General features: G+C 42.1%; 1 protein-coding gene across 3 annotated transcripts in view; it reads left to right on the top strand.

Moving 5' to 3' along the window:
• Window positions 1-646: 646 nt before the first annotated feature.
• Window positions 647-18,494, top strand: part of C10H1orf146 (chromosome 10 C1orf146 homolog) — a 36,818-nt gene continuing 18,970 nt past the window's right edge. For 2 of the 3 annotated variants that reach the window (XR_003858886.1, XM_029617691.1), the window contains exons 1-4: window positions 647-949; window positions 4,288-4,381; window positions 5,268-5,436; window positions 16,363-16,441. Coding sequence is in view for 2 of the 3 variants with exons in the window: in XM_029617691.1 (XP_029473551.1) it covers window positions 863-949; window positions 4,288-4,381; window positions 5,268-5,436; window positions 16,363-16,441 (429 nt within the window). In the remaining variant the exon portion in view is untranslated. The remainder of the gene's footprint in view (window positions 950-4,287; window positions 4,382-5,267; window positions 5,437-16,362; window positions 16,442-18,494) is intronic. The other variant, XM_029617690.1, reaches the window with a different exon arrangement.

The following is an 18,494-nucleotide window of genomic DNA, read 5'->3' as shown; positions in this document are numbered from 1 at the left end:
CAGGGAAGGAAGAGCAGCGGGAGAGACCGGGAGCACGCGACACACCAGCCGGTGCTTGGTGACACATTTGTGTGTCGAGACACACCGGTTGAGAATCGCTGTCCTAGAGCATATCCCTCATGCGTTTTGGCACCCCCTTAGACCCGGCGCCCGGGGCGGCCGCCCATCCCGCCAACCCCTCGCTATGCCACTGCCCTAGAGCACTGATCCTGGCTAGGATTTATTCAATTACATGTCAAGAATGTAAATATAAGACTAGAAGTCCCCGCATACAAGGGGTAAACCCAGGAGTAGATAATCCCTGTCAGCCAGGTGGGCAACCCTATATCATCATGAATAAAAAAATAATACAATCTGCAATAACAATGGTTAAATGTTTTTTTTACTACACTCGAATTATTTTATCTGAGCCCAATGCACAAACCTTCCTTGCGTTCAACAGCCAGGAAAGCCTGCAGTTTATTTATTTATGCATGCTTTATAAAATTCAGCCGCTTCCCAAAACAATTCGGTCCAGTGCAGATCAGAGTACAGATGCACTGTATCTAAGAGCAGCAGAGGGCCGCAAAGCGCAGGTACAAATGATTTAATCACTGTGGGACAGAAAGCAGCAGTTGAACTCCGGCAGGCAGCACGCGCTAAGCATCCTCCCCTCCTTTCCACGGTGTCGACTAGAGCTGAATGCAAAGCAAGAAGGGACGGGGGTCGCGGCTCATTGTCGGCAACAGCGCGGTAGAAAACCCAGTGCAGAAAGAAAAAGCCACCTACAAATTTAAAAAGCAGCCAGATTTGGCGGGACAACCGCCTACTGAGCAACGGTGTTACGCATGCGCACTAGGACCTTGCTTTTGGCGGGCCGAGTATGGAGCTAACAAGAGAAACGGTGGAGAGTGAGGTGAAGGAGACCGCCCGTTGGAAGACGACGGTTATACTTAGCTCTTCGCTGCAGGTATCTGTAATGGAGTTCGTCATTGCTCACAGACAGGAAGTTTTCGTAGTTCCACAGTATATATCTATCTATCTATCTATCTATCTATCTATCTATATATAGATAGATATATAGATATATATATATAGATATATAGATATATCTATCTATATAGATAGATAGATATATAGATATAAAAGGATCCGTAGTTGCTAGTTTGTTTGCCAGGTTGGTCCGGATTTTTGGTGACAGTTGGATAGCTGTAGTAAAATAAATTGGGCAAATGAAGTGGTCTGACTTGTGATTCATGTGTAACATCAAAATTATGTGCTTAAATATTGACAGGCTTGAGCCTGTTTTGCCTTAAATCCCATTGCATGTTCCAGAGTTGAGAGGAAGACCAGATCAGCTGACCCTGATGACCTGAAGGCATTTATATTTGAAGTAAGCTAGAACTTACTAATAGAATGCATCTTTTTGCATATGAATATATTTGCAATTTCTTTTTCAAACAGAATGAGACGTTTTTATTGATAGGAAATATAAGTGTAAGGTTTCTGTAAGCACCCGTAAGGAGCTTATTCTGTTCCTAACAAATATTGAACCCCATCCCCAGATGCGGACTGCTACCCAATGGGGCCATAACAGTATTTGTAATCTCTTTGGGGCAAGGACCTTGACTAGATCTTCTTCTTCCCTTAACTCCCAAGATGTGGATCCTTTCGACTGGGGGAAGAAATAGGTCCTTTCAAGTCCCAGTGCGGTGTGACTGACTTCCTCCCTTAAATTCCCTGGGTGAGATGAATTTTTACACTCTGTACTGTGTGCCCAAAGAAGATGCACGGACCACTGGATTAGTGTCCAAAATAAAAACTTTACTGTAGACAATCAGGGGCGGATTCCCGATGACGACCGGCCCGGGGATTCGCCGTCCAGGAGATGCCACGTGGTCTGCCGAGCGCGGCTCTGTCACAGCCGCGCTCGGCAGACCACATGACTAGAGCGACCAGCCCACCGGGGGATGCCCGATCCCCCGATAGTGCAATCCGCCCCTGTAGACAATGATGGATTGATGGCACGATAAATGTAATTGACAGTGTGTCTCTTTGAACAGGTCAGGAATCCAGCCACCCTCCTGGCTTAGATTAAATGGTGATACTCCTTTGGTCAGAGCCCCTTTAGTAGACTGGAAAACCCTTCCCAGATTGCAAAAACTGTCTCTGCATAGAGAGTGATTTTCTCTCTTTCTCCCCAGGGGTTGTGAAGACTTCAGATGGGTGTCCTTCTGTTATAGATGATTTCTTACTCACATTTAGATGTCCTTTGCCTTGATGGGGATCCCTGATAGGAGGGATCCTAGATGGAACTGCAGGGCTCACAGGTCCATAGATGAGTAGGAAGAATGTCAAAAAAGATGCTTCCTCTCAGGTCTTCAAACTTAACTTCTTTGGATCCCCACCACCACTTTAGGAGTAGGCATTCCCTATCCCTGCGCATCCTGAATACAGGGTTCTCCACTTCCTGAGTCCTGGAAAGGCCCAGGTGTTCAACAAGCAAAAGTCCAAAATCCAAATTAGTCCCTGACAACCACTCTGCACCTCTGTAGGAGAGAACAGCAGTGGAGCCCTAACCTGCACTGGAGGATCTTGGATGGATCCACACTTAGGTAGGCCAAAAATGAAACTCAAAAAACCTTCTAACCTTCTAACCTAATCATGAAAGAACAAGTGCTATTTTCCGAAAAAAACAAGCCAAAACACATGAGAAAAAAAATTAGATGAAATCAAAAGTGGTTGTAGAACAAATTAAAAAACACCATTACAGGTTTCCATGTCACATTATTTTTTACCTGTAGTCAGCAGGTATAGACAGGCTTTCTTACAAAGGTGATCTTCTGCAGGGAGAAGAAATAAAAAAAAACATAATTAGATGACATAAAAAATGTTGTGGAACAAATAAAAAAAAACCAGCCCCTCATACTCATTCCCCCCTCCTCACCCCCTCCAAGCACATTTCTGGCTCCCTCACACTCACTCCCCCCCCCCCCACACCCTCCAAGCACTTCCCTGGCCCCCTCACACTTATTCCCCTCTCCCCACTCTCTTCAAGCACATCTCCGGTTCTCTCACATTCATTCTCCCCTCCTGACCTCTTCTCTTTGACTGTAGCCAGCTGAGTGCTACACTCCCTTCAGCATTCAGGTCTGCTGTGCTGCATAAAAGCTTCCTTGGTCACCCTACGCTGTGGCTGATGACTCCTCAGCTGCACAAATGCTTGTATTTAATTCATCTCTAAAACGTACCCAGCAATAGCATGTCTACCACAAAAGCACCAATATACATTGATTTTGTTGTTCTCTCAAAGAACCCCTAATTAGCTTGAACATAAATATCTAAATTTACAGAGGCCGATATTCAGCACTACTTAACCAGATAAGTAGTAACTTATTTGGCTAAGCGGCGGCTGCTGAATATCCTGCTATGTTCAGTGATTGCCACTTAGCTGGATAAGTATTAATTCACCTAAATAGCTAGCCAGATATCTAATGGACAGGCAATGGATGGATTGGGGAGAAGTTATTTATGCATCTATTGTAGCCGGATGTGCTGATGTTTGGACTTATCCAGCTGCTCAATAGCAGGTCTAAACTTAGCTGAATATTATTTATCCGGATGAGTGGTGATTACTATGGGGCTATTCAGCATAGCTATGCTGCTGAATATCCCATATAAGTTAGCCAGATAACTCTTATCCGGCTAATTTAGGGCCAGATTCATTAAGGTTTTTCTCTCATTTTGTGTCTAAGAAGAAAACATTTAGTGAATCAGGTACTTAGGTTACTGTTCAGCTTTGAATATCAAGGCCATGAATTATAAACACCTAAAAAAAGAAGCCCTTTTGGAGGCACAAACTCATGCTTTCACGCAGGTACAGTAACTTTCAAAGTTCCGTATGGGCATCCATGTGCACGTGGTTGCTGGCATGCTGATTTTATAACATGCATGCGTCCCCGATTCTGCATGCACAGGGTTTTTAAAATTCGGCCTTAATAGTTGAAAAGTGCCCTGGTTTAGGGCACTATTAATATTAAAAAATAAATTGAATTTGCTAGAAAAAGTCACGTTGGAAATTAAGCAAATTACTGTTATTGCCTGATATGACATGTCCTCTGTTATCTTATTTCAACAGATCATATTAGAAATAGCATTTCAGCACTAAACACTATCAATAATTACAGCACATTTCAGGTGTCAGTTTCTCCCCCTGGCCCATGGCAGTATGGACTGACCTTTTTTTTTTTTACAGTAAGAACGTACTTTGTGTTTTCTTTTTTTGTTTTTTTATATATGTGTATACAGAATCATGAAGTGGCAATATCTTTACAGAGCCAACACCATAGAGTTCGCTTTTCAGATTCTGTGGAAATTGGATCCATTATTTTCTCTCTTTCTGGTACAGTAAAATATTAACATTATCAATAGAAGTTATGATGTAAGTATGACTTCTGTGCTAACATTTCTGTGATTAACAGAGGAAATAATTTTTTAAGACCTGGGTTTGTACTTCTTATCATAGGTGGGCAAAGGGTTGCATATTTTATTAAAATTAAACAGTTTGTGTAGGTAAACAGAAATCAGTAACCCCAGTATTTAATTATATTTTGGAACATGGTGATTTTGTGTTTACTAATATCCTTTAAGAACTAGAAAATTGTAAAATAACTTGAAAGAAGAGTTGGTGCTGGCCCTATGGCTCAAGCCAGAGAGCTGCAGCATGGGAAATATGGGTTTGACTCTCCTGTCAGTTGGCACACATAAAGCCTGCTTAACGCATGATAGTGGTGTACTCAGATCTGAGAAGAGTAGGAAGATGGCTGGTATTAACTGTTGGACACACTAAAGAGGAAGTACATATTTCACTACTAAAAGAGTGGATAAAAAATTGTATTTAAAAAAAACCCCTTGCGTCTGTTCTGATGATTATATAGGACCCGACTGGTTTAAAAGAACATGAATTCCGTTCTGAAACCAAGGGTGGTATGATGGTCCATTAACAACTATTTCACTTATTGTGTTATATATATCCATTCATATCTTGCCTAGCAATATTTTTGGTATTAACTGTGGCAATCCTTGCTGGCCAACGTGCAGCACTGAGGCTGTATATCAGAGGGGGCTCTTTGCCAGCTCTTTGGCCAGTGAGAGCCCTTTCAGTTGTTCCGCATGCTGTCTGAGGAAGTGGGATGAGGGATCCAAAAACAGTGGGATTAAAAAATGTGAGTGTAGGGGGGAATGAAAGCATCAAATAAACAGTGTTTTTCCCTTTGTTTTATATGTAGGTGTTGCATTTTTATTAGTGAACACCCAGCAACTATATATTTCAGGAAAAGACATTTTTTTAGAAAGAGTTGAGAAATTTATAAGCATTCATCGGAATAGCTTCTTGCTTTTATTAGCTGCTATTCAGGGATCTCAGGAATGGAATTTAATGTTAAGTATTCAACAGAGGTAAGAATTAAATAGGATCATTGGGGTTTATAAATGAATGTAGAAAAATGTTACTTAATATTTTCTAAGGGTATTCGTTTACAGGTAAATTTTAAAAGGAGCGTCCATGCACCCATTAATGCATGTATTGGTACATGAGCAGAGATACACTTAATTTTATTTCGTTCATGCAAGTACATGCATATCAATTAAAATATCCCTGCCGAGCTTATGTGTGCAGTCTTTATGCGCATATTTTAATTACATGCTCGCACAAGTGACCATATTGGGGGGGGGCGGGGGAGAGAGAGAGACAATATAACATTCTATAAATCTCCCACTGTAAGAGGGGTACTTTCAACTCAGCGTGGGTTTGGGGGGGAACAGTATTACAAGAGTCTGCAGACCCTTGTGCCCTAGGCAGACCAATGTAACACTGTCACCCCCCAAAACCCACCCTGAGTTGAAAGTACCCTTCTTATAGTGGGAGATATATAGAGTGTCATATTGTGTGTGTCTCTCTCCCCTTTCCTCCCTCCCCCGTGTTCAGGACCTCTTTGGTTCTTTGTCTTGTAAGATCCACACGAGCTTGAACCAAGCAGTAAAGTTATGCAGGAAAACTGCCAATATGTGCCAGCTTTTAAAATCTACCTGTTATGTAATAGATTATTTTTTATCCATGAAGGGAAAAGCTTAAGAAATAAAAATGGCTTATAAAATAATGCTATCCATTTGTCACAGTGGTTATTTTAACAATATGGGATTCCTGTGAAAGCAATAAAACATTATAAGGTGTTAGGATTTCGCCTGCTATGCAGCCTTATCCTACTTTCATGACACCTCCCCAACAACAGAGGCATTCATCACTAGTCTTGCCAAGCTCCTGCTCACTGCCCTTGCCACACAAAGTCCCAGCCCTATGTAAACCTGCCTTGTCTGTTTCTCCTTGTCTTCTCATGATGTCACTTCTGACTCCGTGACCTGATACTTGCTTTTGTCTTGTCTTGTGGCCTTGCCTTGTGGCCTACGGGCCTTCTGCCTCGCCTTGTGGCTTATGGGCCTTCTGCCTTGCCTTATGGGCCTTCTGGGCCTATCCTGCCTTATTTCCTGTCTTGAGGCCGTTTGGCCTGTTCTCTCTTGTATCCTGCCTTGAGCCTTTGGGCCTATTCTGTGTGTTCCAAGCCTTGCTGCTTTTGGGCTTTTGTGTTCTTTGTTTCCCTTGTCTAAGTCCTGCTGTAGTCTCGCTTGTTGGTATTGACAGTCTGTTCTGTCCTTACCTTGTCTAGTTTCTGATCCTGCTTAATATCCAGCCTTGCTTTGTCCTGCCTGCCAAGTCTGCCTGCCATGTCCAAGGCTTGTTGTGCCTAGTCGTGTTCCTGCATGTGTGGACTCATCACTATAATGTACTGTCACCCCAGAGATGTACTGGCCCTCAGAACCCAAGGGCTCAACCTGCAGGGGAGGGGGCTGCTTAGGCGTAAGACCAGCACTTGTCTTGTCCCGTGTCCTGCCTTGCAGTCCCGTGCCCCAGGTGAGTTTCCTGGACTCCAGGAAACTCACCTGGGGCACGGGACTGCCCCAGGTGAGTTTCCTGGATAAGGGGATATACATACCAAATATGCAGAAAGGAAGGCAATCTAACAGACATCCAGGGACAATTTGTGCAGGATGATAATAAAGTTTTCCAAATGAGGAAGAGGAAAATAGTGTTAATTGGTAGAGCTTCTGGTAAAGGAGGGACAGCTTCACCACTTCTGGTTCCATCTAGAAGGCTAGAAAAGTCAGGGAATTAAGAAGGAAAGGAACAGCTAGAAGTTGAATCTCCTTCCTTGAGGGGAATGAACTTGGACGAAGTAGGCCAAAGGAAGCAGTAGAGGCACAAGCACAAACATGGAGTTCACGTGGCAAGCTGGGAAAATCTAAGCCAAACTAAGCAGGAAGGCTGAAAGTGAACAAAATACACCCCTTCACAGATACATATTTAGTTTTAATTATATCTATGTGGTATTTTCTATGTAGAACAGTATTAGAAAATGTATTTAATCTAAGAATAATGTTGATTGATCACAGTAATTTGAAATATAATTTAGCATATGCAGGATTAGTCTCAGCATAAAGGTATAAAGAGAGTAACAGAAATATCTGGGTTACCTTGCCAGGGTCATGCAGTTTAATTTGTGCAGGTATTTTGAGTCTGTAACATTTAAGGACCTTCATTTTTATTTTTTCAATTTTTCCTGGGAATTTATCAGGGTTTATTATGACAAGAACAAAAACAGGAGAAAATTAGTGAAAAAATATGACTCATTTTTCTGGGTAAATATCAGAGTTTATTACGGTGGTCAGAAGCCAGGACAATAAAACAATATTGAGCAGATTCTCCCACTCAGCAGCATCCCTATCTCTACCTCATCCCTTGCCTAGCATGTCTCTATCTCTCCCCACCTCCCTCATTGCAACCACATTCATCCTTACTAGTGGTGCCTCCAGGTTTTTTCTCTCTTCTTCAGCAGCATGCTTACTGTGGCTCCTGTGCTTGGCAGCACTGCACTTCTGCTTTTGTGCAGGGCCAGGGAGCCTCTTATGAGGTGCTTCTGGTGACCATGGCCTGCTTCAAATGCTGCATTGGAAGCACCAAGCAGAAGGCACCTTGGCTGCCTGGGGGGAGGGAGAGACGGGACTTGAAATGTCACATCAGCGGCACTGGTGGGTGAGCGCTGTCACAAGTGGGGGGGCAGGACGTGAAACCCTGCAGGTGCTTTGATCCATACTGGCTTCTTGCAGTTGCTGGAGGCCTTGAGACACTGCATCTGCAGCTCTGGAGCTGCACTTTAATCATCCTAAAATTAGGGTGAAAATCGACTTAAACCGATTCCACTTTTGGAAAAATCCAAGAATTTATGGGTGAAAATCGATTTAAACTGAAAACAAAGGACCCTAAACATATTTTATCTTTTTCTGATTGTCTAAAGTTTCATGTGCTTGCCTTGTAGCCAAATTACCACTGATACATTATGAAAGACTTTCAACAGTAGAACAAAGTAAATCACATTTCTTGTATCCATTTGCTCTCTATCCTGTTATTTCCATTGATGCTTCTTTTCCCACCATTGTAAATCATTTATGATACAATTCAGCACATCTTCACCTCTTATTCAACTTTACAACAATATATTCACATTTTTTCTATGAGCATGGTAGAAGAATCATTGTGCTCCTTGTCAGGGATTGGTAAGAGAGGATATTTTAGTTAGCAGACAATTCCTTCTAAACGTGCAAGTGTAATCAAAACAATATTTTTCCATTGATAAGCAGGCTGAATTAGCCAGTGATGTCATCCAGTAGCACCGAACAGACTTGTCTCACCAAGCTAGAGGAGCTTTTAGCTCTACTGAGCATGTGTGGGAATTCCCGTGCAGGCATTACCTCAGTTTGTTTTTTGTTCACATTTTACATAGACAGTCTCCTGTTTATTTTTGCTCTAAATTTGGATTTTCTAATTCTCACTGTTCAACAGCACTTTTCAGTGCTGTTTAGCTTTTTGGCTTAAAAAAAAAAACAAGAAAAAAAATATTTTTGTTGCCTTGAAGCTTATGGAACATGGCAGCTAAGAAAGTCATTTGTGGCTTCAAATCCTGTTTCTGAGACCAAATTATGTTCATAATGGTTAGCCATGACCGATGTTATATCTGTTATATCCGGTTTATGATTGCCCAATTGCACGACTTGTGTCAGAATGTCCCTACACTCCCAGCGGTCCCGAGTGGCGAAGATTGCAAGCCTCTGGCCACAAAGTAAGAGCAGGTATGCTTCACAGAAGTCACCACTCATCTAGTTCTTCTTGGAGCTACCACAGCAAGTCTTCGTCTGGAGCTTCTTCCCACTGGGATGGCCCAGGTGCGTCGAGTCCTAAATGACCTCACTCCAAGGAGCTGGTCAAACTGCCTACTAAGGCTAAGCATCAAGACTCCTCCATGCACTTGGTGTACTCTGCACCGGTTCTAAAAAGAAGACAGACCTGATGCAGCATGTATCAAAAAGTGTACTCGTAAAGGGTGCATCGAAGAAAACAAAGCACGGCACATTGGAATGTCCGGTGCATGATGCTTTGGGCCATCCAATGCACCATGCATCAGAGTGCATGGTGCATTGGAGCAATGGTCAGGACACAACGCTTTGAAGTGCCTGGTGCACAAACCACTGCAATGCTTAATGAACCAAGCATCGTCAACGCATGGAGCATCAAAGCAAACAAATCTACCCTCTGTGCATTCAAAGGCACAATCATCGATGTAATCAGCACCAACATTGACACACATAGTGCAGAAAGATTCAGAAATTCCTTGGACTCCGAGCAATGAATAATGCCCTGTGGGCCTTTACACATCAAATCCGTGGCCAGAGCATCATGATTCGGATGGACAATCAAGTTGCCGTGTTTTTTGCGAATAAGCAAGACGGAAACTTTGCTGGATTCTTTGGCAGGAGACCTTGCTCATTTGGCAATGGGCAATGGACAATAAGGCCACTCTACAAGCCACTTCCCTGCCTGGAATAGCAGATTCTCTAGCGGATTGCTTCAGCAGAATCTTCCTTCCTCACAAGTGGTCACTACAGCAGTCCATAGCAAACCGTCTGTTTCAACTTTGGGGCCAGCCTTGGATCAATCTCTTTGCAAAGGAACAGAACTGGAAATGAAGTCAATTCTGCTCCATATTACCCAGTGCGCTATGCAAAATGCAAGATGCTTTTTTGCTACCCTGGGGAACAGGCCTCATGTACACTTTTTTTTCTTTAACACTTATTGTGAGGACTCATGCAGGACCGAGCTGCCATGATACTCATTGCACTGACGTGGCCAAGACAAACATAAATATCCATGAGGCCCCCCAATATATCTTGGAGATGATCCATGTCTTCTGTCTTGGGGGGGGGGATGTCTTCTTCACCATGTTCTTCAGTCTCTCAACCTCATGGTATGGATGTTGAGTGCACGGTCTTAGTGCCTTAGGCTTTGTGTGGACCAACAGAAGATATACTCCTCTTGACAAGGAAATCTTCCACAATACATAGTTACTCTTTCAAATGAAAATGATGTTCAAACTGGTATATGTCTCACAACCTAGATCCCTTCTCATGTGAACCAAGATATCTGTTGTGTTGTTGTATCTCCATTTTTTATCTCAATCTGGTTTTCAACAGCTTCAATGTGAGTACACCTTGGCGCCATTATGGCTTACTATTCACTAGTAAACAGTGTACCTGTTTCTATGCATCCCCTCATTTCCAAATTCATGTGAGGCCTCTTAAAGAGACATCCATCGGTTCGCAAACCTCCTGTCCCCTGGAATCTCAACGTGGTTCTCACCTACCTAGTGCAATCTTCGTTTGAATCTCTTGAATCTGTGCCTCTAAAATATCTCACTTGGAAAGTTGTTTTTCTGGTGGAAGACACTTCCACACATTAAGTGAGTGAGTTCCAAACTCTGGTGCATTATCATTGTACCTTCAATTTTCCATGTTAAAGTGGTTCTTCGCACGAACCCCAAGATCTTGCCAAAAGTGTATCCCATTTCCACACAAAGCAATCAATAGTACTACCTGTTTTCTTATCTCATGCTCATGACAGAGAGAAAGCTCTTCACATATTGGACTGGAAAAAGTTCCTTGTTTACCTTAAGTGTTGGACTCAGGCCCACAGAATGTCGCTGCAACTATTTATCTCCTATGATTCAAACAGACTTGGCATAGCTGCTGCTAAAAGAACTTTCTCTAATTGGATTATGAATTGTATCCAACATTGCTATGATGCAACTGGATTTGAACTCAAGTTTGATTTGCGCTCTTCAAGTTTGTTGGTGTGGTCCCTTGGACTGAGGTGGAGTTGGAGAAACCTGCAGGGCTCCACCCTGTAGGTCCCCACTGTCAGTTGGAGTTGGATGAGGCAGAGGTCCAACTGGAGCTTCACCTATACCAGCCCACGTTCCCTTCGGGTTGAGCCTTTGGGTGCCGGGGCCAGCAGTTCTTAAGTGAGGGCCTCTGCTGATGGTTAAGAGATCCATTGAAGAGGCTGGAACGAACAAGCGAAGTCAGAGGTTGGCTCAGATCAATGGCAGGCAGCATTCAAGGAATGTCCAGGAGGCAGGCAGAGGTCAGAGGCAGGCGGTGATCAAGGGATATGCAGGAGGGAAGCAGAGGTCAAACTGGTAATCCATTCAAGGGAAGGCAGGATGGATAGTCAGGGCAGGGAGGCGAGGAGCAGAACAGGTGAGCCGACCAGGAGACTTGGAGAACTGACCACACGAACTGAAGAACAAGGACAATGGAGATTGGAGGAGCAGACAGCTGAGACAAAGATGAACGAAACCAGGAACTGAAGACAGGGGCGCTGAATTAATTCGCACTACAAGGACTGTAGGAGACCTGTTGCCAAGGTGAGGACTGCAGCAAGATAGGGCCTTTTATAAACCAAGGCTTGTGATGTCATCCAAGGATGCTGGGTATGTGACTGAGTGCATGTGTATATGTATGCATGTGAGTGTGTGTTTTGAAAAAGCATACGTTTATTAGAAAGTGTGTGTCTATGAGAGAAAGTGGACAAAGTTTGTGTGTAGCTCCCCTTTCTACACTAATCCAGGAAAATTTCAAGGTGACTAAAACAAAAGTTCCCAGGTATGAAAAACTGGGAATATTTTTATCCTTATTAGTTTTAAGGGTTATTGGATGTTATTTGATGTTTCTACTGTTTTGAAATATTTTATTGACTTTTAGGAACTTTTTAAAAATTTGTATATGAATTTAATTATATAATGGTATTCTATTCATCAGCTGTCTTGAAATATGTATTTTTTATTAGTATGGTTTTATTATTATGATTGTTTTATATTTTCTGATTTTATTGTTTTATGAAAAATTATGTTTCTTTTTTTCCACCGATGCATTACATACAGAGTTTGGCTTTTTGCAATTTCCAGTACAGTTTTTGTCTGTGCGTTTATCTTTAGACTTTATGGTCACTTTATTCTGTATTTGGCAAGGGTATGACTTTGTTCTGGTGTGTGATGGAGGTGAGGTATTCTGCTACTGTGTAGTTTCTATGTAGGGATCTATAGCAGCCTGGCTTGTTCTGTGTTTCTTAATAATATTGGTGTTTTAGGGCCTGGTGTAATATTTGCAGTATTACATTTTCATGCATAGGGTTCTTACTGTTTGAATGCTGGCATTTAGTGTCATTTTGGTATGGGATGTTTACTATATTCATTGTAATTGTACTTTATTCATGGCTTTCTGAGAGCCAAGCCCAAACCCAAAACACTTTACAATAGGCCTATGGACTCCAAGTGTCTTTTTTGCAAGGTTTCCTCATTGTCACCACAGCACTGCATGTAAATATAACATCCCTGTTATTGTAAGTGATATTTTTACATCAGAAAACTGTAATGTGAAAGTTCCTCTGCGTTACGGACCCAGTTGTCCAGCGCAGGCACAATATGGGTTGTGCAGCCGACAGGTTAAAACACATTAGACAGGCTAGGAGGAGGGAAGAAGGGAGGCAGGGAAAGAATTAATGGGAGGTCCTTAGGGAAAGGCAGGTAATGTAGGGACAGTGGGGAGGGGGAGAGCGGATGAGAGGAGGCTAGTTCCAGGGCAAGCTGATAAGGGGCACTCACACCAGAGAACCCCACTTTTGCAGTGGCGACTGGCCTTGGCAGCAATTTCCACCCTCCCACACCCCCCCCCCCCCAACATGGTAGGGAAGTCAGGTAGTCGCAGTGCAAGCAGGGTGCGAGGCGGGGTGACCAGAGGATAAGGAGGGAAAACAAGAGAGTCCTCAATATGAGTTTGCCTTGAACAGCTCTGAGACCTGGTGATTGGGGTCGAAAAAAATTACACAAAGAACAGCAAGCAGCAAGTCAGGGGTCCTGGACTTCTACGGAAAGGGGGCCCTAGCCAAGACATATGCCAACGGACTATGGCTCCAATGGCCGGGATTGCAAGGATGTGGAGCAAGAAAAAGTCGATGGTGCTACAGTATGGTCACCCCTCTCCCCTTCCTTACACAACACATAGCTTAGAGCGAAGTTGCGATGTATGATGTATTTATGTTAACGGTTATGTAATGTATTCGAGTTTCATGTAAGTTCACCTTGTTTGCTTAAGCTTGTGCTTCGACCCATAATATACCTACATAAAGTTTTTCTATATTGAGAACAAGTCTGGTGTCTTCATTATATATTGACAGATAGGCAGGCACGGGGGGGGAGGCAAAAGGGAGGCCTGCACCTACACATATTGTGTCTTTTTTCCATATAAAATATTATAAATGCATAATTTTTTTATTTGTGTGCGTGGTGAGATCTGGGGGGATGGGTGCGAGGCTGTAAGATTTGCTGAGCGCTTAATACTCTTGCACTAGTGTTTGTGCATAGCGCAAGTGTTTGCGCTATGCACAAACACTTGCGATTCATTTATCTCCAAAATTCCAGGATGCAAATGCTAGGAAAAGTTGGGAAGCAGATGATAGGGTTCCCAGCTTCCAAGAAATATTATCACTGACATTCTTATCTATGAAATCTGACCTCTGCCTGCCCACTTCCACAGCATTTCAAATCATCTAAAGAGCCAGATCCCAAGGGGACCCTTGCCTTCGCCTTTCCAGGGCCATCTTGTTGATTTGACCTGCATCGTGCTTGGGGGGGGGGGGGGGGGGGAGCGTCATCCCATCCCTCGCCTCAGGTAGCAGATTGGATTTAGCCCCCCTGCTCCTGGCCGCTTTCAGTATTGCTCTGACAGCAATAACCAAGAACAGAAGTTTCAGACAGAAAAAAATGTTTTGAAGTGATGTGAATGGCTTTGAAGACAAAAAATGCTATTAAAAGGACTTCTTTAGTAATAATATGGAAAAGTGTATGCTGAGTTCAAAAGACAAACTTAACTGTATGTGTGGGTGGACTTAATAGAATGAGTGTTTCAGAGCAGAGAAGAAGGAAAGCCTAAAAACAAAAAAGATTTAATATCTTCAGGGGAAATATTTTGTTCACAGCAAGTCTAGTTAAAGGTACAAAAATTAAAAAGAACTACATTTCTATGTTTTATAAGGGCATAATTCACAGCTAAGGTTGACATTTTTTGTATGAACAAAAAAGAAACACTAAAAAAGTAATGAATAGTGCTCCAAAAAGAGCCACCATCACAGTGCCTTGAAACAATCTTAAAACTAGTGCTTAACATTAAACTATATGAGGTCCATATTCAAAAGAATTTGTCTGGCTAAGTCCCAGACTTACAGTAGCCAGAGAAATCAAGCATTTAAATATATCCTTCTCCCACTCCTCCAACTGACTGGCCAAGTTTAGCTGGATAAGTCTTTATTTAGCTAAAACAAATTATCTGAATAAAAAAGGCATTCCTGGGTGGAGCAAAGTTATCTGGCTAACTTAGGCTGGGATTTTCCATTCTCGCAGAGAATGGTGAATCCCGGCGGTAACAGGGGGTAACAGGGCAAAGGGGAGGCAGGCCTGCGAAAGCCGGCAGCGATCGCACCACCATGGTGTTATCGCTGCCGGCTTTCGCACCCAATGGCACCCTGACTCCTCCCAACTCCGCTCCCAGCAAGCTATTGCCTTAGAAAATAACCCCCATAGCCAGTTATCACTGAATATAGGCTAAGTTAGCTAGGTAATTCTAGGACTGCCTCAGAGCAGTCCTATAACAAATCTAGTGAACCAAATAAATTAATATTTATCAGCTGGCTACAAAACCTGTCAAGGTCACATGGAAATTATCTACTGCCATCACCCAATAATGAACAATATGAGCAACATGTATTATCTGTTAGTTAAAACCATGGAATATAGCTTTTGGTCCTTAGTTATTATATATTTAATATATTTAGCCTATTTATAGACTACTCTATATTGTATATACTTGAAAGATGGGTATGTTTGAACTTCTGTTGTTAGGGCTATACGCCCACTGAAGGTAAAAAAGACTGAAAAAAGTTATGTTTATATTTCTATAACAGTATGTCACAAATTTCAGCAGTGTCTCCCTGGCAACATGTAAGTCAACTGCTGGGCCTGCTGGGAGCACATGCCTTGGTGGGTTGCCCAGCAGGCAACTTGCATACTGGTAATATATAAAATTCTTTTATTCTTTTCACATGCTATCCCTGAAATGCAAAATTATATAATTTGAGTGGGAGGGGGTGTCACGTGATGCTCTAGACTAAGAAGCAACAGAGCCAAGGAGCTTTTGCTGTATAAACTGTTATATAAGGTTTACGGATATCCAATGTCTTTTGTTTGTTCTCCTCAACTTTGCCTTCTGAGAGTCTGGGAGGAGCAAGGTATCATTAATAAGTGTAAAGCATTTATTAATCGATGTTTGCATGTAGCCAGGCTGACCTTTGCATATTTCCAGAAGACTTGTCCACAGATGGATTATTGGTATAATGTGCTGAACGAAATTGCACTACTGGAGCAGGTTAATATGCATTATGTGATAAGAAAGTAGTTTATGAAAAAATGTGGGGCCCTTACTGGATCTAGCGGAGACTACTTGTTAGCTTTAATCATGTTGATATGTTTGCAAAATTTATAAGTTGGGTTGCTTTGCATTATTCACATGCTTGTATTTTTTGACGATATGTCTATAGCTCTCTGTGGTCTTTTTTTCTCAAAAAGTTTATTTTAAAAAAGCCATCTAATTTTATTTAAAAAATGTCATTTATGCCATCTAAGAGATTAAAGTGCTGTAAAATTATTCTACCCCTATGTAATGCAAATCACCTTGGGCTGCATATTAAAATAAGGAAATTAATACATATAGATAAAATAAGGAAGTACTTCAGCTTAGCTAACCGTTGAATGGAAATTTTTAAAATGTTGTGTCATATTCTGTTCTTTCTAATTGCATATGCATCCTTTTTAAAATTCTGATTTGCAGGTTCTTAGGCAGTAATTTACGTGTAATTCCAATTAACAACACAGCTGATATCATCAAGCTTATGCTAACTATAGCCAAGGTAGGTCTAGTTATGTGTAGTAAACAATGTTTATCTAGATAAGTTACATTTTAGAATTCTGAACAGTGACTAAAATAAAAATAGAAAATAGAAATAAAAATGTTTTGCTGGGAAATTGTTTTTTTTGTATATAATCTGTTTTTATTGTCACAACTGGCAAGTATGATACAAAACAAGGCAAGATTAAGTCTAAATAACTAAACAGATCCAGTACAGCTCAAATACTGTAATATAAGAAACATCAAAATACATCATAAATAGTCATCAGACATCCTTAAACATCTTATATGGATACCATTGAGACATTTTTACCATTAATATGGCAGATACAAACCCCACCTTCCCTCCCCTCCCTCCCCCCTCCCCCCCTGCTGGAGAATATTGCAAATCATAGCAAAACAAAAAAGGTATGACATATAGATCCAAAATTATATGTGAATCTAGGAGTAATATCAACCTAGAAAAAGGAATCCACTATACAGCAATGCATGTAGAAAATCCGCTACTCGGACTGGACATGTGAGGTACTCCACTCTAAGGAGCTTTGATTGTCTAACCATGCCTGAAAAGGCGCCCAAGTGTTTTGAAAAGCTGACACTCTGTTTTGATGTATGGCTGTTAACCGTCCTAGCTGGTAATAAGAGAACGCTCTCTGTTGTACCCCAGCTATGGTTGGTGCTTCCCGTTGCTTCCAGTGTAATGCAATTTCTGCTCTGGCCGCAATAAAAATTTGCAAGATTAATTTCTGTGTCTGAGTGTTATGTTCTGCCAATGGGAGGCCTAAGAGAGCATGCCAGGGCTGTATATTACAAGGAACTTGCAACATCTGTACCAACCACTGAAACACTACTTGCCAGAAGGTGCATATCCGTGGACACGACCACCAAACATGATAATACGTGCCACTCTCTCCACATCCCCGCCAACAGAGATCAGAGATAGAAGAGTAGAACCTATGTAGTGTGACAGGTGTATAGTGCCAACGGTAAATCATTTTATAACAATTTTCTTGTAGCCCTGTTGATATGGAGCATTTGCGAGCCATGGTATAAATGGTATCCCAGTCACTATCTTCCAACTGAATCCCAAAATCAGAGTCCCACAGCGCCCGATATCTAGGCTCTCTGATCCTAGTGTTGTTGAACAGTGTATATATTTTGGAAATAATACCTTTGATGGTTGGTGCGTGCTGGCATAGAGTTTCAAATAAGGTATTAGTAGTGCGCACAGTGTGCAATCGAAGCCCTCTGTTGATAAAGGAGCGAATCCCAGCATAAAGAAAAAAATCAATAGTCCCTTCCGAATGTAAAGCGCATAATTGGTCCCTGGTCATCATCCCCCCTTGATGGATAACATGACCTAGGCACATAAGTCCTCCACTCATCCAAAGCTTAGTTGCTCGTGATCGTTCCTGGAAGGGGAGTGCTATATTGGTGAATAAGTGTGTCATTAGGGAGTAGCTCTCCTCACCTATCAACAATGGCTTCCATCTATGCCAAATACGCAGGGTGGTGCAGAGAGCGTACGGGAGATACGTGATAGAACTCCATGAAGTGTGTGGTTGCCACGGTAGAGCGGATATTGGAAATTTGCCCAGTAAACCTTGTTCTATATGTACCCATTGTGGTGTCTCACGTGTATTATGTAAGGCCACAAGAGCTCGCAGTTGTGCCGCATAGTAATACCAGGCTAAGTTAGGCATATGTAATCCTCCCTTATTTTTAGGTTGGTATAAAATATGTCTAGCCACCCTCGGTGGTCTTTTCCTCCAAATAAAACTACAAAGTATTTGTTGCCATTTCTTAAGGCACGTGGTAGAAATGTGAATAGGTATAGTAGTGAAGAAGTAGAGGAAACGCGGTAATACAGTCATCTTCACTATAGCTAGTCTCCCCATCCAAGAATGAGCGTGGCTGCCCCATCATCGAAGCTTCTCTTGTAAGTTAGCGACTAGTGGTTTATAGTTTAAATCAAACAGTTTATGGTTATGGGGTCCAATCTTAACTCCTAAGTATTTAAGTGAGGAGGAAGCCCACAGAAATGGAAAGCTGCG

Source organism: Rhinatrema bivittatum, chromosome 10 (assembly GCF_901001135.1).
Source record: "Rhinatrema bivittatum chromosome 10, aRhiBiv1.1, whole genome shotgun sequence".
Classification (NCBI taxonomy): domain Eukaryota; kingdom Metazoa; phylum Chordata; class Amphibia; order Gymnophiona; family Rhinatrematidae; genus Rhinatrema; species Rhinatrema bivittatum.
The sequence above is the reverse complement of the archived record's forward strand: the minus strand, read 5'-3'. Positions and strand labels throughout refer to the sequence as shown.